The sequence below is a fragment of the Heloderma suspectum genome, chromosome 3 (genome assembly GCF_057233095.1).
Source record: "Heloderma suspectum isolate Gila_16-S chromosome 3, 16-S_ref, whole genome shotgun sequence".
Lineage (NCBI taxonomy): Eukaryota > Metazoa > Chordata > Lepidosauria > Squamata > Helodermatidae > Heloderma > Heloderma suspectum.
The window spans coordinates 257,245,975-257,273,433 of NC_139460.1; the positions used below are offsets into that span (position 1 = coordinate 257,245,975).

Below are 27,459 nucleotides of genomic sequence, written 5' to 3' on the forward strand. Positions count from 1 at the left end.
CTCAGATCGTGGGGAGAGTTTCAGTTGCTATACTGCCGCCTACCACTCTGCGCCACACAAGGCTCACTTTCAAAATAGAGGACAGTCTTCTGTAAAAGAGGATACCTGGCCACACTAGAAACTTCACACAGTTCAAATTCTTTTGCCACTATATATCGGGGTGCACAATCTTGAGGGCCACATCAAGTGTCTGCCAGGGTGGGGGGGCACACATCTGTGTGCGCACATACATGCACGCACATATAACATACAACTCACACACACACACACACTGGAGCATTTTTTCTTGTTTCCCCCCATACACTAGTTTTTTTTCTCCCTGGCGTTCTGGGGGCTTAGGATGCTGCCTGTGGCCCACAGGCAGCACTTTTTGCACCCCTGCTATAGACAGTGTTCTCTTGTGACAAGCTGCACTGAGCAGAACCGGTCAGATGTTCAGACCTGGATCCTAAGCTACTGATTCTCTACAGGTGAAGCTGGCATGGAAGGACCCATGGGACAAAGAGGGCGTGAGGGGGCCCCTGGACCTCGTGGGGAGCCTGGTCCGCCTGGATCTGGAGAGAAAGGTGACAAAGACAAGAAATGAATTTGTGTCCCACTTCCCCACATAATGTGATTGATGTCTTTGAAGGTTACAAAATTATTTTGGGTGGGGGGGTCCCTCTGTATTGCAGAGAATTATGGGGCATGTTGTTTGCCACTGAGTAGGCCTTCTGGAGCTCTCTTTGCCCCAGATGAACTGAAAGCCAGGGTCAGCATGTGTCAGAGTGACATAAATGTCAGAAGACTTGGGCCTTGTGGCCAAAAGAGATTAGCTTGTTTCCCAATAATGCACTGCCTGTTGTTCTTTAATTATTCATTAATCATAGATATCCATAAGGCTGAGAATCAAGACTCTGTCCCATTCAAATACTCGGTATATGGGCTGCCAACACTTGGTCATTCAAATGAGTAATGGGATACAATAAAAGAAAGCCATCTGGGTGTTTGTTTTGTGGCAGGGAGAACAATACCTTATCTCTCCATAGAGTTCTGGTTGCTATCGAATGTGTCTGCGTGCCCGGCGTTGAGGGGTGAGGTGACGAAAAGAGGGAACTGGAAAACACTGTTGAACAGCTATTCCACAGCACTGCCTAACTGTCGCTGAGCCATGGCCTTATATCCTGATCTGGCCACCGTCACATGTGCCTTAGTTACATCCCATTTGGACTACTGTAGCATGCTCTACATGGGGCTGCCTTTGAAATCTGTTCAGAAACTTCAGCTAGTCCAGAATGCTGTGGCCAGACAATTGATCAGAGCCGGTTACAGGGAGCATGTGACTCCCTTGTTACAATAGTTTCACTGGCTACCTAACTGGTTCTGGGCACAATTCAAAGCGCTGGTTATGGCCTATAAAGCCCTACACGGCTTGGGACCAGGCTACCTGAAATACCTCCTTTTCCCCTACAAGCCTGCCTGGGTTTCACAATCATTGGGGGAAGCCCATTCCCTCGGTGCCCCCACCATCAGGGTCATGCTTGGTGGGGATGCGAGAGAGGGCCTTCTTGGTGGCTGCTCCCAGGCTGTAGAACTCCTTGCTAAGGGAGGCTAGGTTGGCTCCTTCTCTGCTGTCCAACTGCCAGCAGGAAGACAGAAGGGCCTTATTATTCAAGTAGACCTTTGCCTGTCCTTTGGGTTGGGTACTGTTTTCATTTTTTTATTGTTGCATTTTAATTGTGTTTTAATATATTTGTTCTACAATTGTTTTAATTACGTTTTTATTTTAGATGTTGTCTTTTATTGTTGTTAGTCACCTTGTGTGCCATTTCTTGATAGAAAGGTGCTGCATAAATAAAATAAATAAATTCCCTGAGCGAGGCCTCCTGACTGCCTCACAGACCACATCGCCTCCAGTTGTCATCCACCTGTACGAGCAATATCCCATTTCCAGGGTCCGGGAGAGAAGCATATTCCTGCTAATGCTTTGTATAATAACAAACCATGGCATTGTATAGTTGATCTTCATGATGCAGAGCCATATAATATGATGAGAGAAACAGGCCAGAAGGAATCGGGCTTCAGCAGATGATCTAATGGATTTCTCTCACGTTTCACTCTGTAGGTCCTGCTGGAGAGCCAGGATCTCAAGGTCCACCGGGTATCCCGGGTTCTAAAGGTAAATTGAGTATCTGGCATAAAAACTCAGCAGTGGTCTATCAAGCAAGGGCAGGGAGCCTTTTTTTCTGCTGCGGGCAGTGTCTCAAAGCCAGCGGCAGGAGTCAAATGTAGGCAGTGCCATTCCTTCTCTCTCTCTCTCGTTGGGCAGTATCCTATAGTTTCTGTTGCACCGGGGGGAACCACCGCTAATGCTACATGAGGCAAGCATTTCCTAAACCCCAGAAACAAGCGGAAACACTCATTTCTGGAATGGGACAGGTCAGCAGGACTCCCTGCAATGTCTGCCAACCTTTCCTGTTCTGGAAAGGAGCTTTTTGGCTCATTTCCATTTGCATAAAGACCTGAAATTGGGGGAGGCCTGTTCCCTCGGTGCCACCACCATCAGGGTCACGCTTGGTGGGGATGCAAGAGAGGGCCTTCTTGGTGGCTGCTCCCAGGCTGGGAGCAGCTTCCCGTTACATTAGCGGTGGGTCCTTCTAGTGCACAGGCAGCATTGGATACCGCCCTCTGAATCCCACTTCCTCCTGCCAGGGGAGGGATCCATCACTCTTGCCAGAAGTCTGAACCAGTCGCTTGGTTGTCTGAACACAATTGTCCTCTGTTAATGACATTCACTGCACAGCCATAGGCAAATTTGCTGTACAGCCATCAATTTTTTTAAAAAAGAAATCTACTGTATATCAGATAAACTTTATCCTAAAGGGACACTAAATCCATATAAACTAAGACAGAGCCTTGCCCCATGAAGACTGTTTCTCAAATGCCAACAAGTTTAGAGGAGTTTCTTTTGAACTGGCTGAGGACTGACTGCATCCTTCAGCCAGCTGAATAAACATTGACTCCTGCAGACCCCACAATCCTGGTTGAACACTGTTAAAGTTGAGGAGTTTCCTAATGGATGCCCACACATCTTTGCAAAGCCAGGTTGATGGTTTATATTTCGATCCCATAATTCCTGAACCATTGCAATGCTTCCTTTGCCAGGCATGACGGGTTCACCAGGTTCCCATGGTCCTCCAGGTGAGTATCACATCCTCATTATGTAGCATGTTGTAAAATACAGTAAACCAAGGTCTTGTCGCTGGGCAGCATCTGGCACACTGCATCCTCCTGACTAAATACTAAAAATACTAAAGCCTGGCACCTACGTTGTGCTCCTTCCGGCACCAGGTACAGACCTTTTTATTTTCCCAGGCATTTTACTCTTTCAGCTCTGTTGTTTTAAATCTGTTACAGTATTTTAAATCTCTGCATTGCTGCTACGTTTTATCGTGGTTTGTACTTTATATCATAGTTTTAGGCTTGTACATTTTATATTGTATCGTATGATGCATTTTGTGGTTTAACTGCTGTGAACCGCCCAGAGAGCTTCGGCAATTGGGCGGCATAGAAATGTAATGAATAAATAAAGCTATACTAACAAAAAAGAGATAGAAGTAAAAGATACATCTGACTTCTTTTCCATCTTTCAGAAAATGTGCTCAGTTATCACATGCTTAACTCTTCCTGATGTTGCTTTTCTTTTAGGTCCTCCTGGGATTCAAGGATTTAGGGGAGAAGCAGGTATCCCAGGTGGTAAAGGTATGACTCAAAGCCACACTTGATCTGTAGGACATGCTGCGGGGGGCGGCAGGGGAAGAGAGATTTCTGCAACCAGCTGTTGAGTGTATATGGCAAGTTTTGGAGTGTATCCAATGCAGGTTTAGGTAACACAACCTTCTACAACCTGGTGCCCTCCGGATGTTTTGGACTACAACTCCCCAGCATCCTTGACCATTGGCCATGCTAGCTGATGGGAGTTGAAGTCTAAAACTTCTGGAGGGCAGCAGTGTGGTAGCACTTCTGGAGACTAAAAACAAAGAAAAAATGAAAAATATAATTAACTTAATTGGTGAGAATGGCTGTTCTAAAAACTGAGAGTGTGTATATATGCATGCATGGAGCAATTAAAAAAAGAAAGGGAAATATTGCTTTACTTCTTGTTCCAAACTGCATGCAGTATTTCTTATTTGCTGGTGAAAAGTCCTCCTGATAGTATCTATTTATTTATTTAAGGCATTTTTACTCCACATTTATTTATTTATTTATTTTATTACATTTCTATACTGCCCAATAGCTGAAGCTCTCTCTGGGTGGTTCATCCAAAAAGGCCCCTGGACTGTCTTACATAATATCAGAACAGTCCCTGCCCACAGGCTTGTAATCTAAAAGTCCCAACACAAAAGGACAAATGGGAGAAGAAAATAAACAGGCATCAATTCTTAAAGTTTCATAGTAGTTCTTATAATGGCAGAATGGAGGCAGTTCAGGAAGAGGAGAAGCCAAAGGGAGATGATCTCTCAGCAGACCAACAGAGAAGTACCACTTCTCCTCTCCTCTTCTGGGGCAGCCTGATGGAATCAAGCACATTTATTCCTACAACTTGTGGGTTATTGCTTAGTCCAGTTCAGATTGCCTTGGGAATTTAGGACATTTTGGGTCCATGGAATCTTTCCCTAGGAATTTGACCAGTATCCTACTTCACTGTTCCTTTCATCTACTATGGTTGAACAATTTTACCCTCCAGTAATTTTACCCTCCTTCTATTTTAAGTCCATTGTCTCTGTGTCATGCAGGTGAAAGAGGACCCATGGGAGCACCTGGGCCCAAAGGTATGTTAAGTCAATTCAATGTGCTTTCTCAATCACTATTAGACTCCTCCTTTCCCAGTGTAACTGGGCTATTATTCATACTTTGGTCATGAAAGTTTCTTGGCTTTTGATGGGAAAGTTTTAACATTATTTACATAATATTACCTCTCCCATCCTTGTATTTTCCATTTAGGTGATCAAGGGGAGAAAGGACCCCGTGGTCTTACAGGTAAGTTAAGACTTTATCAAGGATTTTGAAATGATACCACATGAACACCTACATTGGCCCATGGCAACCAAGGGGAATGCATGGGGAGTTGTAGTCTTTGAGGCCAGGCATTAAATGAGGGGCTTTCCCCTCATCCTGTGGACAATCATAGCCTCCCTCTGTTCAAAAGATAGAACCTCCTCAGTAGCATGCCTGGCTGCAATTCCTTATTCAGGCACAAGCCCTCAATCTGGGGATGTTCATTGATAGTTCTGAGGCATACTTCTGAGGCATGGTCCCTCTCGTCCATCTTTTCTCTTCCTTCCATCCAGCTGCTCACCCAAGTATAACACTTGTGACCAAGCTTCATAACTGCAATTCTTTAAGTCAGGAATTTTGAACCTCAGGCCTAGGAGCCAAATCCAGTCTGCCTGGAGTCCCAATCCAGCTGTCTGGGGTTCCCCAGAGGGCCACGCCCCCTTCCCTTTCCCCTGGCCCATTCCCTTTCCCCTGACCACCAGTCATTTGGTGGTTTCCTGACTTTTGCACAGTTTTCCCAATTCTAAAAGACTGAAATGCCTCTCCTAAGGCTTAGCTACTTGCACCAACCACTTAAGATATAAAGCACAATTGTTCACATTAATCTAAGCCATTTCTGTTTGTTTGATTTGCAGGTGAACCAGGCTCCAGGGGGCTGCCTGGGCCTACAGGTGAACCAGGAGCTAAAGGATCAGCGGGTGAGTGGCAATATACCATAATGATATAAGATATCTACAATGGATCACTCAGTCTCTAGGACTCTTGGAACATAAGGCTGAATCTACACATAGCAGTTATACCATTATCATACCGTTATCATAACTATTGGTACACATGACACCAATGGGCACCAATAGTTCTGATAATGGTATAACTGCTATGTGTAGATTCAGCCTAAGACTCCGAATGAAAAACAATCTGATGGAGGGAAACTTAACAGTCCTCAAAGCCCAGAAAGAAAGAATTAAAAATAGATCTCAGTATATGATGTTTCCCACAATCTGAGGATGTAAGAGGTGTGGTCTACGTATGTGCATGTTTTGGGTCGTGTGTGAATAGCCCATTTGTGTAGCAAGGGTGTAAGTATGTATTCTGGTCTTTCTTAAATATAAATATTGATTCAGCCAAAAGTAAGTGAGAGAATGTGTGTATTCAATCTAAACAATTCCACTGAATAACTAAAACAAAAAAAAGATCTTCTGTTTAGCATTAAGCAAATAATATACATACTGTGGAGCAATTTCAATAACTAATGGAGTCCCGTGCATAGGTCCACCTGGCCCAGATGGACATCAAGGATCCAGAGGTAAATTATTGTTCTTCTCTTTCTTCTTATGGCAAACAAAAACATTACTAACATAACACCAGATGGACCTGGACCTGGACACACAATGAACAAATACTTGTCAGAAGGCTCATTTACATGGTCATTTAATGCCATGTTCCTCAGTGCAGTATAGCATAGGATCAAGAGCTGGGCAGAGAAATACTCTAGTGGGGTTTCTGCCATTATTATTATTATGTTGTTGTTGTTGTTATCATTTCTATACCGCCCAATAGCCAAAGCTCATTGGGAGGTTCACAACAATTCACAGATTTTTTAAAAAGCATAAAGAAATTAAAATAGGCAAAATTTAAAACAATTTCAATAGAATACTAGGCATGTTCAGACAGCTGGCATAGATGCCCCATCATATGCCATTAAATGTCTGGGAGTAGAGGACAGTCTTAACCTGGTGTGGGAAAGATGACACTAATTGCACCAGGGCTCAGTGGGGAGATCATTCCATAATTGGGAGGCCACCACTGAAAAGGCCCTCTCCCTTGTTGCCACATTCTGAGCCTCTCGTGGAGGTGGCAGTCAGAGGAAGGCACCAGATATTTATCATAGTGTCTGGGTAGATTCAGTTCCGGAGAGCTCTGTCAGGTATTGCGGTCCTGAGCCATTTAAGGCTTTATAGGTTAGAACCAGCACCTTGAATTGGGCTCAAAAACATCCAGGCAGCCAATGCAAGCAGACTAGAATTGGTGTTATATGCTCAGACCTTCAGGTCCCAATTATTAATCTGGCTGCCACATCTTGCACAAACTGCAGCTTCTGAACAGTCTTCAAGGGCAGCCCCACATAGCATGCATTGCAGTAATCTAACTTGGAGGTTATATGAGTTTGAATATGTTCAGTGTTAATTCCTATTAGTGTATCCCCTGGATATAATACAGTTCCACTGATCTGAATGGCCCTGAATTTCCATGGGTATTGCTATTGTATAAAGTGAAAATACTAATTGTCTATATTCAACTCGATTATTCTTAGGTGAGCAAGGTCTTATGGGAATACCAGGCCCACGGGGCCCACCTGGACCCGCTGGAGATGCAGGGCAGCCAGGTAATGCAAGGTGGACTTAAAAGATACCTATTGTTTGTTAAGGAAATAAATTGTCCCTTATAAACATTCCTGTTCCCCTCTGGAGACTGCCCCTTTGCCATTCAAATTTGTAGAACAGTAATTTGCAGACTGGAGCTGAGAAAACCCATTAGTCGGGCAGATAGAACACCAGACCTTGGTGCTGGCCCTGAAGGAACATCAAGCTCTCCCTCAGGAGAGGAGTGGGCAGGAAGCAGTTTGAGTCAGGAAGGACTGAGGATGTGGAAGGGAGGCCTTTTGGCTCCTGGGAGCTAGAGTGGAAATCCTATGGATGGTACAGATTTTGGAGCATGTAATAGTGCTGGGTTGGGATAAGGATGCCTAAAAGCATGTGAACAGCTCTATTGGGGGAGATGTTACAACCCTTTAATTATACAGATTGCATATGCATGCATGGGATATATGATATCTTCTCCAAGACTGCTTAGAAATTACAGGAATGACATGGCTGCTGTCCAGGGGATTTAATATCTCTTGGCCTGTTACTGAGAATGAGTAACACCAGGCTATAAATGGAACACACCTATAGATAGCAAACACAATGTCTGCATTAAAAAAAGTGTGAATTGATTCTTCGTGATAGGGAACAGCATTAGTCAAGACAGTGAAAGGAAGAAAAAGTGCTGACAGCAGAGGAACTTGCTTCAAGGGAAGAGCCCAATGAGGGAAATAAGAGGACATGAGAGAAAAGGTTGAGTGGAAGACAGTTTTGGCAGTTGTAGATGCAAAATGGAAAGGGGCAGAATTTAAAGATGCTGAAAACAGACTTGGCAATGATGGCCTTGATATGGGGAGAAGTAAAGGATGCCATTGAATCAGCTGAAAACATGTTCAGTTTGTCAGCCAATGCTCCCTTTGCTGAAACTAAAGGTCATGGTAAAAATGGGTTCTGCAATAAGTTGTTTGAGTGTCCACCTGTCTGCCTCCAGAAGACAATTCCTAACTTCTTCACACTTTTGCCATTATTTCCCTAGGTCTCACAGGACCTCAAGGACCACCGGGTAAGACACAGGGTAGAAAGAGACAAATGCTTTAGAACTAATAGACAGACACGCAAAAGTGTTGAATTTGGCTGGGCAGGCAACGAGGATTAATTTTGCACCTCGTTGAGAGGATGCATGTTGTTAGAGCTTAAGCTGAGAGAATGGCGACGCTCGCCATTCAGCTAAAACCAGATGGTAGACAAGCTAAATGTTGGAATGTAAAATATGCTTTTCAAAGGCCTGTGCATCCCACAGTTGCTTTCACCACTTGGTGGTAAATGTAATTTTTCTCTTTAAGAACTCAAGTCACTGCTGAAGAGCAGTAACATAATGTGGGTGGTGGGCAGGTCCTGATGGTGTATCAAATAGTTTTTCATCAGACTGCTAGCAGTGAAGCAGCGATTATTTTTGGTTTTTGTGGAGCTGGTGTGATTTTTGCCATGGGGGCAAAAGAACCTTATAGTCCAATACTATGCAAGTTTACTCCAAAATCAGTTCCTTTGACTTCAGTGGGGCTACTCCCAAGTAAGCATGTGTAGACTTGCATAGGGTAGGAAATTATTACTGGCAACTGCACAGTAGTCACTTATCGGGGCTGTTCACACAACATGCTAACCCACACTCAGTGTTTGAGTGTGGGTTGTTTTGAGCCATGGGTTGTTTGTTGAACCATGGGTTGGTTGAACGCCGCCAGGGTGGCTTGTTAACCATGCAGTGCGGCTTATTTTCTTGAACAAGCCACCTTGAGAACCCATGGTTTGTTGTTGGGTTGTTCAGGGTGGTTAACAAGCCACCCTGGCTGTGTTCAGACAACACAATAACCCTGAGGTTATTTCCACCCTGAGGAAAACATGCTGCGTTCAGACAATATGCCAACCCATGGTTCAAAACAACCCACACTCGACCACTGAGGGTGGGTTAGTGTGTTGTGTGAACAGCCCCATTATGTGCCAGATGTAAGTGCATGAAGAAAAGCTCAGCTGTACCTTTTGGCTATGGAAATCCAGTGGAGTGGTGGGCCTGGTAATTCTGGGATTACCACATCATTAGAGGTGATAAGCAATTGTGTCTCCATGCAGTTACATCTGCCAAATAATGCATTCCAAATCCACTCAAAATCTCTGAGGGCTTGGGTATAGACTGCAGTCTTAAGTACTGGAGGAAAGAAAGAGGTTGGGTCTCCTTAGCAATGAAAGCAAATGAAAATGAAACAAATGCAGGTTGCTCCTTGCAAGTGTGTGTGTGTGTGTGTGTGTGTGTGTGAATAAGAGGTATGCATTTTAATGAAGGAGATTGAAATACATGACCCCGAATGAGCCAGCTTTATAACACTACAATATAATAATTATACTATGATGTACAGCAGCCTTCCCCAACTTGGTGCTCTGAAGATTTCTGGATTTCAACTCCCATCAGGCCCAGCCAGCATAGCCAATGGTCAGGAATGCTAGGAGCTATAGCCCAAAACATCTGGAGGACTGTAGGTTGGGGAAGTACAATATTATTCATTCTGAATTGTCATTTTAACTCACTCCAGGACTCACAGGAAATCCAGGCCGACCAGGTTCTAAAGGTGAGTCTGAATGCTTGTTGGGTTTCCATGTTTTCTGTAGGCAAGGCCCTTGTTCATACATTCAAGTCAGGGCATACTGCAACAGCATGGACAAGAACAAGCAGCACAAGCCCTCCCCCTCCACTGCACAGTTAGCTCTGTGGCCCTCTGAGCGAAATCCTGATCATGCAGAGGCTCTGTTTGGGTGATGCCTCCTCCTCCTCCTTCAAGAAGCAGGCAAAGAATCACACAAACCAGGCCACTGGGTAATCAGGTGCTCCTGGAGAAGCCTCTATAATCTGTCTAGTAAAGGGGTTTATGCCACTCTTCCTCTGTGCTATTGCAGCGGCACTACCCAGCTTGAATGTATGAATCAAGATGAGGTGAGGAGTAGAAGTGAAGGATTCCCCCCACACACACACACAGACATGGTCCTGAAATCCACCAATGGCCCAAAAGTTGTAGTATCCGATAGGGATGATGAGAAAAATGGAGCTGAACTACAGAAAGTTCAGAAGCTCTCCGAAGTCATCCTTTCTAATATCACATACATACACTGGATTCTGATAATCATGTCACCAGTTAATTCAAGGTCTACAGAACTATCAGAAATGTGGGGCAACGGGCATTAGTGCCACCTCCCCAAAAATCTTACTATAATAATAATACTTTTGACAAAGAATTGAGTGAGACAGACATCCAAAGACATCACAAACCTATTATCCACATGTCACCAGTCACCAGTCAGTTAATTGAAGGCCTGGTAACATCTATTCTTTTTGTGTTTCTGCAGGTGAACCTGGAGCGCCAGGCCGGGTTACTACTTCAGGTATGCACTGCAGTAATCACAGGAAAAGTCTCATATGCGATAGCCTCCATACCTTCATTGTGCAGTCTTTTCTCATGAATTGATTTATGACATTTGTCTCTGTGTTTCAGACGGTGGATCAACAATTGCTCTCCCTGGACCTCCAGGCCCACCAGGGGCTGTTGGACCCCCAGGCCCGCCTGGTGTCCCAGGTGAGAACCCCCTTTAATTCTTTGCCACTTTTACTTGCTTTTTTCTCCCTAGTATTTACCAGTGGTTATGGTGCAATGCTATAATTGCCCTCAGCTTGTGCTCTTAGGCTATGCCCCAAGATTTACTTCCTGGCTGTCTCATTCGCTGGCTAATATTGTGCTGCATACATCATACATGATGATGGAATGGCATTTCTAGCTGATCCTTACACCTTCATAAACCTTACTGTAGGGGACTATCCCTATATATTCTCTCATGTGTGAGCATCCTACAAATGTTTAATCCGAATGATGCATAATTACGCTCCAGCGTTGTGCCGCTACTTTGTGATATAGCTTCAAAACACATGTTGGTTTTATGCTACTTAGAGTAGACCCATTGATATGAATGGGATGTAAGATAGACTAACATTGGATATAACCCATGGAACTGCAACAAAAGAGACATCCAATTTTCACAGATGACAGTGTCTACAGATGTCTTTATGAAGCAGTCCTCAGATGTATTCACTGACTGCTGAAGGAAGAAGTCTAATTTTCCTTTCTGGAGAAGATTCAAAGAGCACATTGATTCACATTTTCTAAATCTAGTGTCTCTAGCACAGCCACAGACAGAATTACTCACTGGTGCCTTTTCATGTTGGTTCCTTCTCTTGTCTGCTCATTAAGATATAGTAGGCTCAAGACAGTGGCTGGGTTCACACAACACGACAAGCCAGAGTATGGGTTGAATGTGGGTTGTTGTTGACTCATGGGTTAATGTGTTGTGTGAACCCTGCACTATGATTTAACTATGTTAACTATGAACAACCCACAAAGAGAACCCATGGGTTGCTTCACACAACACAACAACCCACAATTCAACAACAACTCATGGCTCAACAACAACCCATACTCAGCATATACTCTGGCTTGTGAACCAGGTCATTGTGTTCCAGAAGCAAGTGGTGTTTGGGGTGGTACAAAGGTATAAAGACACTAAGGACATGGAAGAAAGTGTACATTCTTTGTTTGTAATTCACCTGTCCTGAGGGCTGTGAGTCCTGCCAGTAGCTATTGAAATCTGTAGACATTTTATTCAGCTTTGCAGACAAGTATATTGTCTGATGTTTCCAGCACTTCTTCTTGAGGTGGGAGGCAATTTCTCCATCTATTGAGAAAGGTGATCCCATGTTATTTTATTCTTTGAATTTAGGTCCTGTTGGCCCAGCTGGTCTTCCAGGAGCTCAAGGTAATACATTCAGTGCAAGCCCAACATCTGCTTCCTTCCTTTCTTTGCCCAGTCTCTATCAGCTCCCTTATGCTCATGTCTTATGCTCTGGGCTCCATATAAGCTCACCTTCTTACAGTCCCTTTCCCCCATCTTTATGCTTTCAGCTTTTATGCCTGGAACAGCCTCCCCTTTCCCATAATCAAACCACCTCTTCCTTGAAACTCTGCTTTTCTGCATAGCATTTTCCTGCACCAGCCTAGCTTCATTTTTTCCCTTCACTTGTTGCTGTTTCCTCCTATCCTTGCTATTTGTTTATCAAACCATGTTATCTCCTTCCACATTGTAAAAAACCCAGGCAGAGACCAAGTTGCTCCTATTCGACAACCAGCATATATGTCCCCTCATTAAGATCAACTGGAGATGCTCTCCTGTGCATCTTGCCAACATCAGTGATGTGTTCAGGAATGCAGGAAAGAGCCTTCTCTGTAGCTCTGGAACTCTACAGACCCCAGGAGGTCTGCCTTGTCCTCACATTGATGGGGTTGTTGTTTTTTGCCATTCTGTGTAGACCTTCATTTTCTGGCAGGCATTTGCCCTACTGAGCTGATGATCATTTTATTGACTGTATGGAGAATCAGTTGGGATCTTTAAATGTAACTTTTATCTGCAGCCTCCCTGACCTTTTTATTTGTTTATGTTCTTGTTATGCTTTATTCTGTTAATATTTACCAAGCATTTTTTTAATGAAAAGCCAAAGTATAAGTATTGTAATATATAAAATGAATAAATTTTGGCCGTTGAATAGTGGTGTTTCCAACCACAGCATCCCAGGCGCCTTCAAGCCATGTGGGTATCATGCCAAATCCCAGGAGGATCCCTTCTAGTCCCAGTGGTAGACTGGAGGATTGGCAGCGCCAACACAAGTGATACAATCCAAATGATGGCTTCTTGAAGAACTGCTGCGCGCACACATAACATCCTGTGCAATTTCTTTCCTAGTTTCCCTTTTGTTCTTTTGTGGTGCTGCCTCCAAACACTTTCAGTTTAGTGCTAAATTGTGCAGTGTGGGAAGTTTATTGTCTGAACACAGCCTAAGGTACATGCATATATTACAAATTTTCTACGTGCAAGGCACTAAAACCCACCTGTTAATTCTCATGTGTGATGATAGCAGATGTGTATGTTGGCACATGTACATGCCTTGATGCATGCATATACACATGACTGATCATCACACATTTGACCGTGTCACACATTGTGCTACTTGCTATCATTTTCTGTGCAGCATGACAAGCAGCCATAATGCGAATCATGGGGGTAGCTTGCTTTTGTTGGCAGACCTGTTCATTTCCCCTCATTTTATACTTTCAGCATTTCCACAGTCATCTACCAGAGATTTAAGAAATCACTAATGTTTTTCCCCATCCTATTCTTCAAAATCATCAATGGCATGTGAGGCACATGGACTGAGGACCAGTTCAGGTCTCATCTACATTATGTTCAACCTTATTGCGCTCAAAAACAATGCACGCACTCGCATTAGGTGGAAATCAGAACCAAGCACCTTGAGTTCAAACCAAAGTGGTGTATTTGTAATTAAATCGTACGTTATTTTTCATGTTCTGATGCAGGTCCTCGTGGTGAGAGAGGCCTCCAGGGTGAAAGCAGCATTGTAGAAACTGTCAGACCAGATATTGCTGCTGTTGAAGGTAGGGTGACCTTTCTCTTGTAGGCTTGTGTTTGTGAAGCCAGCTTGGATACTAAGTTCCAGAGAGATGATGCCTTCAGAAGACTATGACTCCCAGAATGCTATAACAGTTGAGACCCAGACTTTCTCCTCCACCTCCCACCTCATGATCATTAATTGCTCAGAACCAAACTGATCCCTGAACAAATTCAGGCCCTGAACAGTGAATTCTGAAGACACACTTCAACTCTCTGAAGATCCTGCCTCCCACCCCCAGCCAAACATGCAGAAATCTTGAGCTGTCAAGTCCTGAGTCTATCAAGACGGCCCACACTTTCCCTTTTATCTTTCCATCTCTAAAATATGTTCTGTCGACTAGAGACATTGACTGTTTAAGCCTCTCATCATATATATTTACTTTGGAACAAGAAACATTATTTTATTCTGTTCAAAACCAAGTTGAAATGAACCATAACATATTGTTTAGTATAAAATAAGAAGACTGGAGGGGGACTACTACTACCACAGGCTGTATCAAGCTGTGGGTGGAGGCTCCCCATCCCTGCTTTAACCCATAAGATCTTTTTTTAAATGCCCTCTTTCCATCTCTGAAATATGTCTATGCTCCAGTTATTGTCTGTAAATTTAAACACAGTATTTCCATTTTCTCTTTTTGCCTAGCACTGCAAAACATGCAAGCAAAACCAGGACCCCCGGGACCACCAGGTCCACCAGGACCACCAGGTATATGCACCACAGTGTATTCTGCATGAGTGCACAGACCGTATAAAGTGAAAAAATGGAGGGCAGCTAGGTGGGAATCATAAGCGTGCTATACGTCTTCCTATAAGAAAAAGATCAGTACTCCTGAGTGCTTCTAATATTGAACCTTAGAAATAAACACCTGCTCTCTTACTATTCCTGGCAGTAATCTAACAGTTTTGCTGATCATTTTAAAAATTCTTTTGTAACGTTTTGAAGCTTGATCTAAAGTGAAGGGAAGCATTTTTTTAATCACGGAGTGCTCTGAAATCATGTTTATTAGCAAGAGGTAAGAAAAATTAAAATTAACTCTGCAAGAGCTGAGCTGCTGCCATACCAAAAATCCTTGCAAGAGCTTGTACCTTATAAGGATAAAGAAGATAAATGTAAGAGATCAGTTGCTACTTCAAGAGTTTGTATTTTGTGTAATTTAACTGATATACAAGATAGGCTTTGCAAGGCATACATTCCAAGTCAATTAAGAACAGGACAAAACAAACTAAATGAAGTGTGCATTTAATAATCATTTAAGAATGTGATCTTAATAAATATTAAAGGTTTAAAACCTTACCAATTTTACCTTTAATATTTGGCCAGGCCTAGTGAATGTGATATGTATGTGGTGTGTGTGTGTTTGTGTGTGTGTGTGTGGCAGAGACCTTTTAGGTCAAGGGCAGAAGTAAAAAGGGTATATTCACACAGCTACTTGTCATGTGGTACTTGCAGGAAATTCCTACTTGTGCTGCGTGCTAGCTCATAGACAGCTCTGGTGTGCATATCCTGTCAAAGTCAAATGCTGCACACATACCACTAGCCTGTTGACCATGGCTGGAAGGCAGCATGCTCAATATATTTGTGGCCTTTTTACCTTTGCTGCCATATACCCACTGGTTGTGTGAATAGGCTTTAAATCTGTCTCCTCTATTTTCAAAAGTTGGAAGGTATGGAGGGAAGGAAGAGCTGGGATAGAACTCCCAACTTTTTATTTATTTTTTAAAATCAGAGTCCAAAGTAATACTTTTCTTTCCATATTCCAGGTGCTTCTGTTCAGGGCCCACCAGGACCCCGTGGCCCAGCAGGTAAAATGCTCTTGTATAGATTGAGAGCTCCTCTCTGGGGGATTTGCCCAAACTGCTCTATTGTTCTGAAGAAACATCATGTTAATGCACGGTTTTAATCCCCAAAGCATTATTGAGGTATTGATTCTGTGAAAACGCAAGTTTATCAGCCTAAGTAACCCTTATCCTTTGACATCAATTAACAAGTCCCAAAATCTAGCCCTGGCCCAAGTTGTCACACCGCCTGAGGCAGACATGCTCCTTTGCCCACCATTGTCACCACTGTGTCCATCTCCCCCCTCCCATTCTACCTGCCTGCCAGCCACCACCACCACATCTGTCTCCCTGCCTGCCGAGTCTGTCATCCCTCTCCCCACCCCGCCCACCATGCATCCATCTCCCCTTCTGCCTTCCTGCCCTGTCCATATGCCCTCTCTGACTGCTGGCCCCATCCGTCTCCCTGCTCCCTCCCCATCTGTGTGTGTCTCCTAGCCCAGCCCAGCCCACTCACCCCTTTGGCACCGTGTCTCCCACCCTGTTGCCGCTCTGTGAAGAGCCATGTCAGTTGGAAAAGCAGCCAGGGTGGCTCTTCAGAGACCTGGCCAGACCCAAATGCCTGGCTTGAGGAGTCCTTTCTCAGAGCCCAGCATTGTGTGTGTGGGGGGGTGTCCCTGGAAATCACTTCAGAGAGCCTATCTGCATGCCACTTGCTCTGAGAGGATCTGCAGAGCAGGTGGTGGCAGTGGTGGCAGCAGCAATGGGGTAGGGAGGGTGGTGGGAGTCACAGCAGCAATGGGGGGAGTGGCACACAGCAGCGGTAGATCTTCCTGGCCAGTGCAGGGCAGAGCACACAATTCTCTGCTCTTTGCACTCTGCCTCCTGAGGTGGAGGTTTCACCTCACCTCATGAGAGGGCCGGCCCTGCCAAAATCAAACCATAATCTTAGAATAGCTGAGCAAGGCAGTGTCCCTTTTTCTCCCCAGCCTGATGAACAGAACAATCCCCATTGAATTTACAAGGAAGGGTCTGGCTTGCTATAGTGCGAAACCTTTGGTCTAGGCAGAATGAATGTCTTCCAAAGGAAGAACAGGAGGTCTATGGCTATGAACCAAGCCAGCATTGATCCATAAAGCTGGGGGGCATCAACAGACCATCTAATGCCATCACTGGCCATTAAATCCACCTGTCTGGTCCCCACACCCCAATCAATCCGCATAACTGAAATTTCAGTATGCCACAAGCTGTCTCTCCTCTAGACGAATGTAGTTGCATTGGAGATTGACAATGGAGTTTGCTAACAGAGGGTCACGAATGAAGGTAGAAGGATAGTCTGAAAACAAAAGAGAACAGATCGAAAGCCTCTGAGGTTAAACTTTTCCTATGCTGCAACGTGACCCAGAAGAGTCAGCCAGTCATACATGTATCAGGCTTCCTGCAGAGGTACCTTGGCCGAACTCTATGTATTGTTGTTGTTGTTGTTGTTCAGTCGTTCAGTCGTGTCCGACTCTTCGTGACCCCATGGACCATAGCACGCCAGGCCTTCCTGTCCTGCGCTCTCTCCCGGAGCGTGCTCAAGTTCATATTCATTGCATCCGTGATGCTATCTAGCCATCTCATCCTCTGCCGTCCCCTTCTCCTTTTGCCTTCAGTCTTTCCCAGCATCAGGGTCTTTTCCAGGGAGTTTTCTCTTCGCATTAGGTGGCCAAAATATTGGAGCTTCAGCTTCATTATCTGTCCTTCCAATGAGCACTCAGGGTTGATTTCCTTTAGGATGGACTGATTTGACCTCCTTGCAGTTCAGGGCACTCGTAAGAGTCTTCTCCAGCACCACAGTTCGAAAGCGTCAATTCTTCGGCGCTCAGCCTTCCTTATAGTCCAGCTCTCACAGCCATACATTACTACTGGGAAAACCATAGCTTTGATTAGACGGAACTTTGTCGGCAAGGTGATGTCTCTGCTTCTTACTATGCTGTCTAGGTTGGCCATAGCTTTCCTCCCAAGGAGCAAGCGTCTTTTAATTTCATGGCTACAGTCACCGTCTGCGGTGATCTTGGAACCCAAGAAAGTAAAATCTGTCACTGCTTCCATTTCTTCCCCTTCCATATGCCAGGAAGTGATGGGGCCAGATGCCATGATCTTCGTTTTTTTAATGTTGAGTTTCAAACCAGCTTTTGCACTCTCCTCTTTCACCCTCAACAAGAGGCTCTTTAGATCCTCTTCGCTTTCTGCCATTAGGGTGGTATCGTCTGCATATCGGAGGTTGTTGATAATTCTCCCAGCAATCTTAATTCCGACCTCTGATTCATCCAACCCGGCCTTTCTCATGATGTACTCTGCATATAAGTTAAATAAGCAGGGTGACAATATGCAGCCTTGTCGTACTCCTTTCCCAATTTTGAACCAATCGGTTGTTCCATGTCTGGTTCTTACTGTTGCTTCTTGACCCTCGTACAGGTTTCTCAGGAGACAGGTAAGGTGGTCTGGTACTCCCATCACTTTAAGAATTTGCCACAGTTTGTTGTGATCCACACAATCAAAGGCTTTAGCGTAGTCAATTAATACTCTATGTATTAATCAGCACTAATACATGCCAATCTTTCTCTTGCTTAGGGGAAGGCCTCCCAGGCCCTCCGGGCCCGCCAGGAAGACCAGGATCCTTTGTGCCCACATCTGGTAGGTGCTTCTGTTTGGCTTGTAAGCTCACATGCCCATTTTGTACCCATGTTGTGAATGTAGGGAGATGTTGGTGGAATAGCTTGGCCAAACCAAGTCACACTGAATGTTGGCAGGAGAACCCTGGTCAGTCAAGAGTGCCCAGGACTCTGCCTGGTATGTATGCCTGTCTCTGATGTTGCTTCTTTCCCCCCAATACAGAAACCTTCTTTGCCGGCCCACCAGGTCCACCTGGTCCCCCAGGTCCAAAGGGAGATTTAGGTGAGTGACTTGGAATCCTGCCATTTGGGCCCAGTGAATGGTCTGGGAGCAGCTAGTGCTGCAAAGTTGCTGGAGCTCTGTGTAAGCAGACCTGATTAGTAGTCTGGAGGATGAGGGGCCAGTGGAAAGCCATATGAGAGGAGGATGTAGTAAATAAATGTGTGTGTGTGTGGGGGGGGGGTTAAACACCACAGAGATGATTGAACAAATGCGATATTGTCACTTCTCAAGAGGCATTTTTTTTAAGTTGCCAGTTTTTCACTCTGAGCAGTGACACAGCAAGGGAACAGATGTTTTCTTGAATCTAAGTATGTAGTTATCTAATCTCCGGGAAGCAACGAACAGAAATTCTCAGGATGTGGTGTTTTTTTTTCATGTCCCTTTTGTGGCCCCACATCAGCCTGGAATATGTATTCTAGATGCTAAACTTTGGGGGTGGTTACACTAATACAGTGCTTTTCAGTCATTTGCTCTGTGGACCTGGGAAAGTTTGCCGAGGATCTTTTTCCGAGCTGCACCATTTTCAGAGGCAGTTATAGCCTCTGTCTTCTTAGCAGCAAGAGGCAGGGTGCTTCCAGACAGATCGCTCCTAGCACTAAAAAACAGAAGCCATTGTGCAGCTATTCCATCTTTTCTTAATTTTCTGTGGTAAAAAAAAGATGGACAAAGTGTTAGGAAAACATGGGAAGGTTATAAGTTGAAGATGATGTCATCTGTAGCACCCCCCGCCATAAAATTCTGTGAATGAGACAGGGCAATAGCGCAATAAAAGCCTCTTTTGGAAGCACCTGCAGACTCCCGACTCAAACAAGAGTATCTCTTTGGCTGGCAGAACCAGAATCTAGTCTAGTTGTAGTGCCACTATTTGGCAGAAGGAGCTCTGAATGGGCATGTCCAAAACCAATGTACGCTATTGAATCTAGATACATGTTACTGATTAAACATCTAGAGTCATGGTGCATGTCTGTATGCAGGGGGAGACATTTCTGTAGTCTCACTCCAACACTGTACTTAACTAGTTTCTACACTGATAAAAAATAATGGAAATAATAATTGATCTAGCACATCTATCAGTGGTGGTGCTGGTCTTAGCCCATGACAAGGAACCCTGGGTGTTTCCCATCCCTACAAGCACCAGCAATCTAACAGATCTTCTTATCTGCAGGCTCACCTGGTCCACGAGGATTCACAGGTAACAACAACTCTTTCATTCCATAATGGGGATCAGGAAATGGTGATGCACTGTAGTAGTCATATTGTGTGACTTGTCACCTTTCCTACAGGTGAACCAGGTCAGCCAGGTCTCCCAGGATCCTCTGTACAAGGTGAGTCTAAATGCATTCCCCATCTTACCTGGAGCGTACACATATCTATACAGAAGTAAGTCCCATTGAGTTGAATGGGGCTTACTCCCAGGTAAATGAATATCGAATTTCAGCCTTGCACATGATGTGGTTGCAAACCTGGCTCATCAGGTGCTGATGTATACTTGACAAGGAGATTCAACCCACTGGGAATCCCTCGTGAGGGTACCTGTATGATGTATGTGTTTCCACATGTGTGTTTGTAGCATCCATGTTTTATATCTATTACTTTACATAAAACGTCCTAGGTGTACATCATAACAATGTAATGTAGTGTGTGAAAACCTTTCCCCCCACCCCACCCCACCCCAGTTTCTCTTCATCACCCTCCTGATTCCTCTGCCATCTCTGTTACCAGGTGCCGGAGTTGCCATCCAAGGGCCACCTGGGCCACCTGGACCCAAAGGCGACAAAGGTTTGTGAGGAACAGCTCCTGTCCCCTTGTGTGTCCTGAACTCTAGGGAGTGCAGAGGCTTGAGCTTCTGGCATGCCATGATGAACCCTGCCACTCAGTTTCCTTATGCCCCTAGTAGCAAAGTGTATAGGCAGCAATGAAAGTTCCCATCTGAAGCTGGGGATCTCATTTTTAAAGGGACAGCAGTAATGCCCCTTTGAGAAAACCCCTTTGCTCCCCTTCTCATCTCTTTCCAATGACGCAAATTAGATCATACAATCCTGTGAAACAGTGACCTGGACTTTCTCACACACCCCACCCCTCCAAATAGTAATGCAATTAGAGAGATGCTCCATGGATTCAGTAACCTGTTCTATGGTGTCAGTAAACACGCTTTCCCCTCTGATTTCCTTTAGGTGATGCAGGTGTACCAGGAGCCCCAGGCATCCCCGGAGGAGGTAAGAGAATCCCACTTAATTTGCATAAAGAGTGTACACATTTGTGCATGAAAGATGTCAACCAACATTGCATCCCTTGTGCTAGGGCATACTAGAGCTGTGAACTTCCTTCAGGGGCAAATAAATTAAGAGCACAATCCTATGTATGTTTAAACACAAAAAAGTCCTACAACTCCCAGCATTCCCCAACCAGCATGTTGAGAATTGTAGGACTTTTTAAGGGCTTCTCCACACCGGGCTTATATTATGCAATCAAGATTGATTACTCACAGAAGTTGCAGGTCCTTTACATGACATCATAAACCTCCAGGGCACCTCCTGTGGTTTATGACCTTTATCCCACCTTTGTAAAGCACAGGGAAAGTCTGATTTTTCCACTAGGAAGTGCTAGGAAGAGCTTTACTTGCTGGATGTACTTCTGTAATGGTGCTATAACAGCAGCACCATCTAGTGGCTGTAAAATGAAACATATAGAACTTGCCAAGAAATAAAAACAGCACGTGTCAGCCTGCGTAAAGGAGCCAACCTTAATCCTGCAAAGAATCCTGGAAACAGAAGCACGGGTAAGGATGCAGGATTTTAGCCTTGTGTGATGAGGCCCTAAACATGCATAGGATTGCACCCTAAAAGCTTTAAGCTCACATAGCAGGGGTACATGCAATACAACTCAGGTCAGGAAGGTGACATCTCCCCCTGCCCCCCCCCCCCCGGCTGGTTAGTCATAGTCAGTCAGCTTTTGCACCACTTTCCCTACAACTACCTTGTGCTCAAAGTGATTCACAGAGTAGACAGTTTTTTAAAAATAGTGCAATGGCTGTTATAAAGAAACAAAATTGGTATACTATAATATAACATTGGCAATTCAATGGAAACATTTATCGCAGACATCTCTTGCTCAGAACTGTACAAAATAGGAAGCAATGGGAGGAAATGTTCCTTTAGATACTCTGGCCACAAGCCATATACAGGCAAATGTGTTTCCTAAACCTGCCAGTTAACATCACTGCAGGGGCTGGGGAAAGACATTTGCGGGGAACACTCATTGGGCAGGAGGGAGTGCTTAACCCTATACATGCACATGAGTGTGCGCGCACACACACACGCACAAACACACACGTTCCTGCCTGCAAATCCCTCTCTGCTCTGCCAATTTTTCTTTACAGCCAAGCTTCTGCTGGTTTCAGAGCATGGCTGCGGGAAACAGTTAACAAAAAAACCCCAGCCAGGGACACATTTGCAGGGAGAAATGGGCAAGAACATGAAGGGTTAAGGATGCCCTTCCCTCTGTATAGTGTGACAAAGCAAAGGGATACACATGTTTGCTTTATAATCTGTTCTTCACCCTTAGTGTTAATATGACACACTTAGGTGGTAGAAGGATTCTTGTCTTATCAGCTCCTGCGGTAATCAAAGTAACTGACTTCTTTACTTGTACAGCTGGATCAAGAACTTCTCAGGGCCTTCCAGGTCCCCCAGGCCCTCCTGGACCTCCAGGCCTAGGAATTGGGTCAGTGCAAGAGATTCAGCAGTATGTCGCTGAGTACCTGCAGAGTAAGTACGCAAAAGAGCCTTGCTTGGCTTTCACAAGGCTGTGTATCCTCTGCCTTCTGTTATACTATCATGGACAACTTCTGGCAGCATTCAGTTCAACGGCTTCTGGGATGCCAGGAAAAGCCTACATCAGTCTGAGATGCTCTTGACTGCAAGTGGCAAGGTTACATGTGCCAAGTAGCAACCACTGAGTATCAGCACCTTTCCCCCCCAAAGTCTTATCCATCTCAGACTAGTCCAGCCTTCCTCAACCTGGTGTCCTCTAGATGTGTTGGACTACAACTTCCATCATACCCAGCCACCCATCGTACCCAGCCAGCATGGCCAATGGGTCTTGCCTAGGGAGTGAGAGAACATAGGCTTATATTCCACTTACACCAAGGACTAATAAGGCAGGCCGATGTGTTAAGAGCCTGAATCCCCAAATACTCTACCCAAACCTTTCTCTAACAGCAGGAAATGTATTCTATACTGTGAGAGCTGCTAAGGGGCAATACAGAATAATGAAGAATGTGAGTGATTTCCCACTATGATGCTGGTAGGGTTATAGGAGAACCACAAAATCACAACACTCTTCTGTTTCTGTAGTGATTTAACTCCATCCTTCTCCTTCATTAGGTGACAGCATAGGGCGATACCTGATTGGACCACAAGGCCCACCCGGTCCTCCAGGGGCCCCAGGAATCACCATCGGGGGTGAATCTTTGGACTATGCTGAATTGGCTCGCCGTGTTATGAGCTACATATCCAGTAAGCACCATGTTGTCAAGTACCACGTTTCCATTCTTCCAATTAGGTCTTCATCTTTATACATGGAACCACAATATATGCGAGAACATCATTTGCTCCTGTCCTAGTTGTGAGAGGTATGCCAGTTTCTTGGGCATCACTGCTGTGGAGAGCTTTTTGCTCCCTCTACCGGTCTTTGGCTCTGCTTGTATCCCAACACAATGTCCTGTTGAGATGGCAGAGATTCACTTAGGGACTGGCATTCATCTTAAAATGTTTCATGTTCTGGTCATCTTATTCTAACCCAGACAAAGGTTTCTGGTACTTTAGCTTGGTGTCATGCTCCAGCAGGGCTTCCATTTCTCTCTCCATCCCATCCCAGTATTCCTCTGAATTCCTGGACTTCTGTTTGATTTTTACTGAATTCTGGGCCAGTTTTCCTAGGTTTTGAAAAGTAAATGTCAATATGAAAAGGCAGTTGTTGATGCAAAAAACTCCCACTCCATTGGAAAAGATCACTCTAGTTCTTCTGAGCTATGTGTGACAAAGATTTGGCAAAATCAGATGTGACATATAACAGAAGCAATTACATTGTGTTACTATGGACTAAATCCCATTGAAATAGATGGACCGTGCAGCCTGATCCTATGCATGTTTATGTGGAATTGAGTCCAACTAAATTCAGTGGAACTGACTCCCAAATATATGTGCAGTCTGCAGATTGCAGTCTGGAGTATTTTAACTGTGTATGTCAGTTCTATAGCTTTCAGTAGAGTTTGAGTCACAATTTACTTTGGCTGGATTGTACCCTTTGTAAGATTCAGGGGCCAAATGTGTGTAAGGGCCTAAAATAAATACATTTCTAGTGAATGACATTGGAAGGCAGATCTATGCCAATACTGTTGTTTGTACGCTAGGCCAGGAAGGGCAGACATCAGGCCTCCAGGATCTAGTTTGTTTTTTACTAGAACCTCAAGATCCACTAATTGGAGTCAGGTGTAAAATAGTGGCTCAGGGTAAACATACACCTAGCCAAATTAAGGAACAGGGTGCTTCTGAGCACAAGGCTCACACCAAGGATTTGTTTTCAGTATCAGACCTAAGCTCACAGTCCTTTTGCACAAAAATCCACTCCTGGTTTTCTCCCCAAGTTTTCTTCATTACAGCAGCCTAATTGGGGCGGGAAGGGTGTTGTTCTTGTTGTTTTGCTGTGGTTAAGCAATTGGGAGTCGGAAACCCTTGCAGATTTACTACAAATCACACAGAGATCTACTTGCAGATCCTGATCTAAATTCTGTCTACCTCTCTACTAGGGAGTCATACTGCTGGATGGAACAATAGACCTTTTGCAGTTGTGCTTAGGAGGGCTACAAAAAAAGAAACATCCCAGTGCCACTGATTATTCATACAGATTAGGTTCATGGAGCATAGGCAGGGTATTAATCTGCTCACCAGACCATGGTACTGCTGTGATGCCTTTCCACCATGCTTTTAAGTGGCTTTCCCCCATTATCCAGTGGCTACTTTTGCTGTGTTGAACATTTTCCTACCAGTCTTCCATTTCTTTGTATATGTATGGGATGTGTTTCTGAATATTTTACTCCATCTAGCCTCAGGTTCCTCGTTTGGGATGTCCTCCTCTTCCATCTCTTCCTCAGCGACATTTTCTTATGAAGATCTTCTCACCATGCTACAGAGTAAGTGGATAGCCCAAGGACTGTAGGGAGTTAGTACTATGGAGGACTCTTATACTTATTTATTTATTGCATTTTTATGGACATACGAGGAAAATGTGTACCTATGGGGTAGAACTATTGTCAATGCAATTGCTGAGTAATAAGTAAGCCTAGTCCCACCTTCAAATATTATGGCTACTAAATAAATAAATAAACCGCCCAGAGAGCTTCGCCTATTGGGCGTTATAGAAATGAAATAAATAAACAAACAAACAAACATAAAGGTACTAGGATGATTGACAACCAAGTAAAGCAGTCTCAACTTCTAGTGCTGTGCCAAAAATTTCTCCTACATTTTTTTCAACCATTCTCCTTCAATGTGATAGAAAAGAAATTGCTTTTGAAAAGAAATTCAAAGGAGGAGAAATTTCAGAGAAATTCTCATGGGCTGGGTTTGGGGTTCTTGTGCTTACCTTACTTATGAGGTGGCTGAGGAATGTGCTGGAACGTCCTGTCTGTCATTGTACAATAATCTCTGTGGCAACCTATAGCCTCTTCGGCTTCCTGCTCTTCAGTTAAAGCCATCATGAGGAAGGCATCATGAGGAAATTCCGTCCATGGGGCTTTTTCAGTTCTGGAAGTGCAGGTGGCCTGGGAGGCTGCAGAGCAATGGAAAGATGTGTAATAGAGAGAGAAAAGACAGATGGTACCCTCAATGATTAGGTGAGCTCAAAAGAGAGCCAGTGTGGTGCAGTAGCTAGAGTGTTGGACTGGGAGTCAGGAGATCCAGGTTCTAGTCCCACTCGGTCATGGAAGCTCATTGGGTAACTTTGGACCAGTCACAGACTCTCATCCCAACCTACCTCACAGAGTTGTTGTTGTGAGGATAAAATGGACAGGAGGATTATGTACGCCGCCTTGGGTTCCTTAGGAGAAAAAAAGGCGGGATATAAACGTAATAAATAAATAAATAAATAAATAAATAAAACTACCACCAAAAGAAATTCAAAAGTCTGCCTCAAAAGACTGGAAGCCTCAACACAGTTGATGCTGTTGCCACTTAACAGAAGCAGTGCAATAAACCAAAAACCATCAGGAAAAAAGAAAGAATTTGTGCCACAGCCCCTGCCAATATCTGTGAGCCCCATCTGTGAGAAACTGTTGGAGAATTTCTCCTCCCTTAGGAGAAATTTGGTTAAATGGGCTGGAGAATTTGGAGAGGCCATTTGCGCACAGCTTTGCTTGCTTCTCCTCCCCTCATTGCGTGTTCTGAAGGATAATAGGGCAGCCACAGCAGTTGTTTGCTCCCGTTTGCCATGGATGCATTTTCCTGGCTGGCAGCATGCACGTTTCATGACAAGAAAAAAATTGATGGGCAGATGATATTCTTTTTCTGGCCTGAAAACAGATTGATGGGCACTTGGCAATCGAAAAAAAAAAGTTGTTTGTAACAGCAAATTCTATGTTATTAAAATTATTAAGGGAACAATCCTGTGGCCGCTAGGCAGCGGCTAGACAGCCATAGGATATGGTGTTTTCCAGGAACCAACCTCAGATCCCACGCTCCGCAGTCGGTTCCCGGAGAACCTATGTCCCCCCAATTCTGTGCTGCCTCCAAGGCAGCACGGAACAGCTCCATCTTCCATGCTCACAAGAGGAGCGCGGAGCAGCCAGAAAGGGGCGTAGCTGGGGGCGTTCCAGGGTGGGGAGAACATAATTGCCTGTACGACACATCCAACATGTCATACAGCAGCCTCCTTTCCCACTCTGTGCTCCCATGGCCAGGCAGCCGCAATCAGCTGTCTAGCCAAAAAAGCAGGACAGGAGAAGTGCAGAGGGAACGATCCCCTCCATACTTCTCCTGACCTGCTTTGGATAGGTGGTCGCCACCGAGTTCAGAGGTGGCCGCCTATCTAGTTAGGATATTTGTGCCCTAAATAACTTGAAAGGTATTCAATTGCTTACATTTGGGGTCTTTTTATTTTGCATTCTTGTGATGCTCGCCCCCGCCCCCAGTGTACATTTAAGTCTCCAAATTAAAGGCTGTGGGCCCACTTCTTGGAAGTGGCTTCTTCTCTCCTGTTACTATAAATGTGATGGGAAAATGAGACAAGGCAAAGCTGCTATACATGCAACTGAGATGGTCTCTGAATTACTGTAATTGGTGCCAACACATGCAGCAAGCTACAGTCATGGAGAGGACATTCCTAGAAGTTAAAAAATGGTTAAATTGCTTTAGAATAAGTGTGTTCATCATGAGAACTATATGGTACCATGTCAGAAATACTGCTAGTTCCAGGAATTAATTGGTTGTACGCCTGGAGAAAACAGAAAAGTAAAAGCTGTGTGTGTGTATTTTTCCCCCCTAGGAGAAGAAGTTCGTTCATATCTCATTGGACCGCAAGGCCCTCCAGGTCCCCCTGGGTCTCCAGGACTGGGAGGAGATGGCTTATCTCTCTCACTGGACTATGATGAATTGACAAGAAGAGTTATCAGCTATATGACAAGTAATGGCTCCTTTTACAACCAGCCCTATAGATATGCATAGCTATTAGGTTGCACGAAGTGATTTCCCCATTGGCACACAGTGAGGGACAGATTGACCCTTGTACACTA

General features: G+C 44.5%; 1 protein-coding gene across 4 annotated transcripts in view; it reads left to right on the forward strand.

Moving 5' to 3' along the window:
* Nucleotides 1-27,459, forward strand: part of COL17A1 (collagen type XVII alpha 1 chain) — a 94,710-nt gene that overhangs the window by 51,169 nt on the left and 16,082 nt on the right. For all 4 annotated transcript variants that reach the window (XM_084841990.1, XM_084841988.1, XM_084841987.1 and 1 more), the window contains exons 23-49: nt 471-566; nt 2,105-2,158; nt 3,145-3,180; nt 3,688-3,741; nt 4,776-4,811; nt 4,984-5,019; nt 5,673-5,735; nt 6,308-6,343; nt 7,352-7,423; nt 8,437-8,463; nt 9,983-10,018; nt 10,791-10,826; nt 10,937-11,017; nt 12,213-12,248; nt 13,862-13,939; nt 14,599-14,661; nt 15,717-15,758; nt 18,348-18,410; nt 18,612-18,671; nt 19,837-19,863; nt 19,955-19,996; nt 20,394-20,450; nt 20,846-20,887; nt 22,325-22,438; nt 23,057-23,188; nt 24,778-24,864; nt 27,213-27,350. In XM_084841990.1, the coding sequence (XP_084698116.1) occupies nt 471-566; nt 2,105-2,158; nt 3,145-3,180; nt 3,688-3,741; nt 4,776-4,811; nt 4,984-5,019; nt 5,673-5,735; nt 6,308-6,343; nt 7,352-7,423; nt 8,437-8,463; nt 9,983-10,018; nt 10,791-10,826; nt 10,937-11,017; nt 12,213-12,248; nt 13,862-13,939; nt 14,599-14,661; nt 15,717-15,758; nt 18,348-18,410; nt 18,612-18,671; nt 19,837-19,863; nt 19,955-19,996; nt 20,394-20,450; nt 20,846-20,887; nt 22,325-22,438; nt 23,057-23,188; nt 24,778-24,864; nt 27,213-27,350 (1,644 nt within the window). The remainder of the gene's footprint in view (nt 1-470; nt 567-2,104; nt 2,159-3,144; nt 3,181-3,687; nt 3,742-4,775; nt 4,812-4,983; nt 5,020-5,672; nt 5,736-6,307; nt 6,344-7,351; nt 7,424-8,436; nt 8,464-9,982; nt 10,019-10,790; nt 10,827-10,936; nt 11,018-12,212; nt 12,249-13,861; nt 13,940-14,598; nt 14,662-15,716; nt 15,759-18,347; nt 18,411-18,611; nt 18,672-19,836; nt 19,864-19,954; nt 19,997-20,393; nt 20,451-20,845; nt 20,888-22,324; nt 22,439-23,056; nt 23,189-24,777; nt 24,865-27,212; nt 27,351-27,459) is intronic.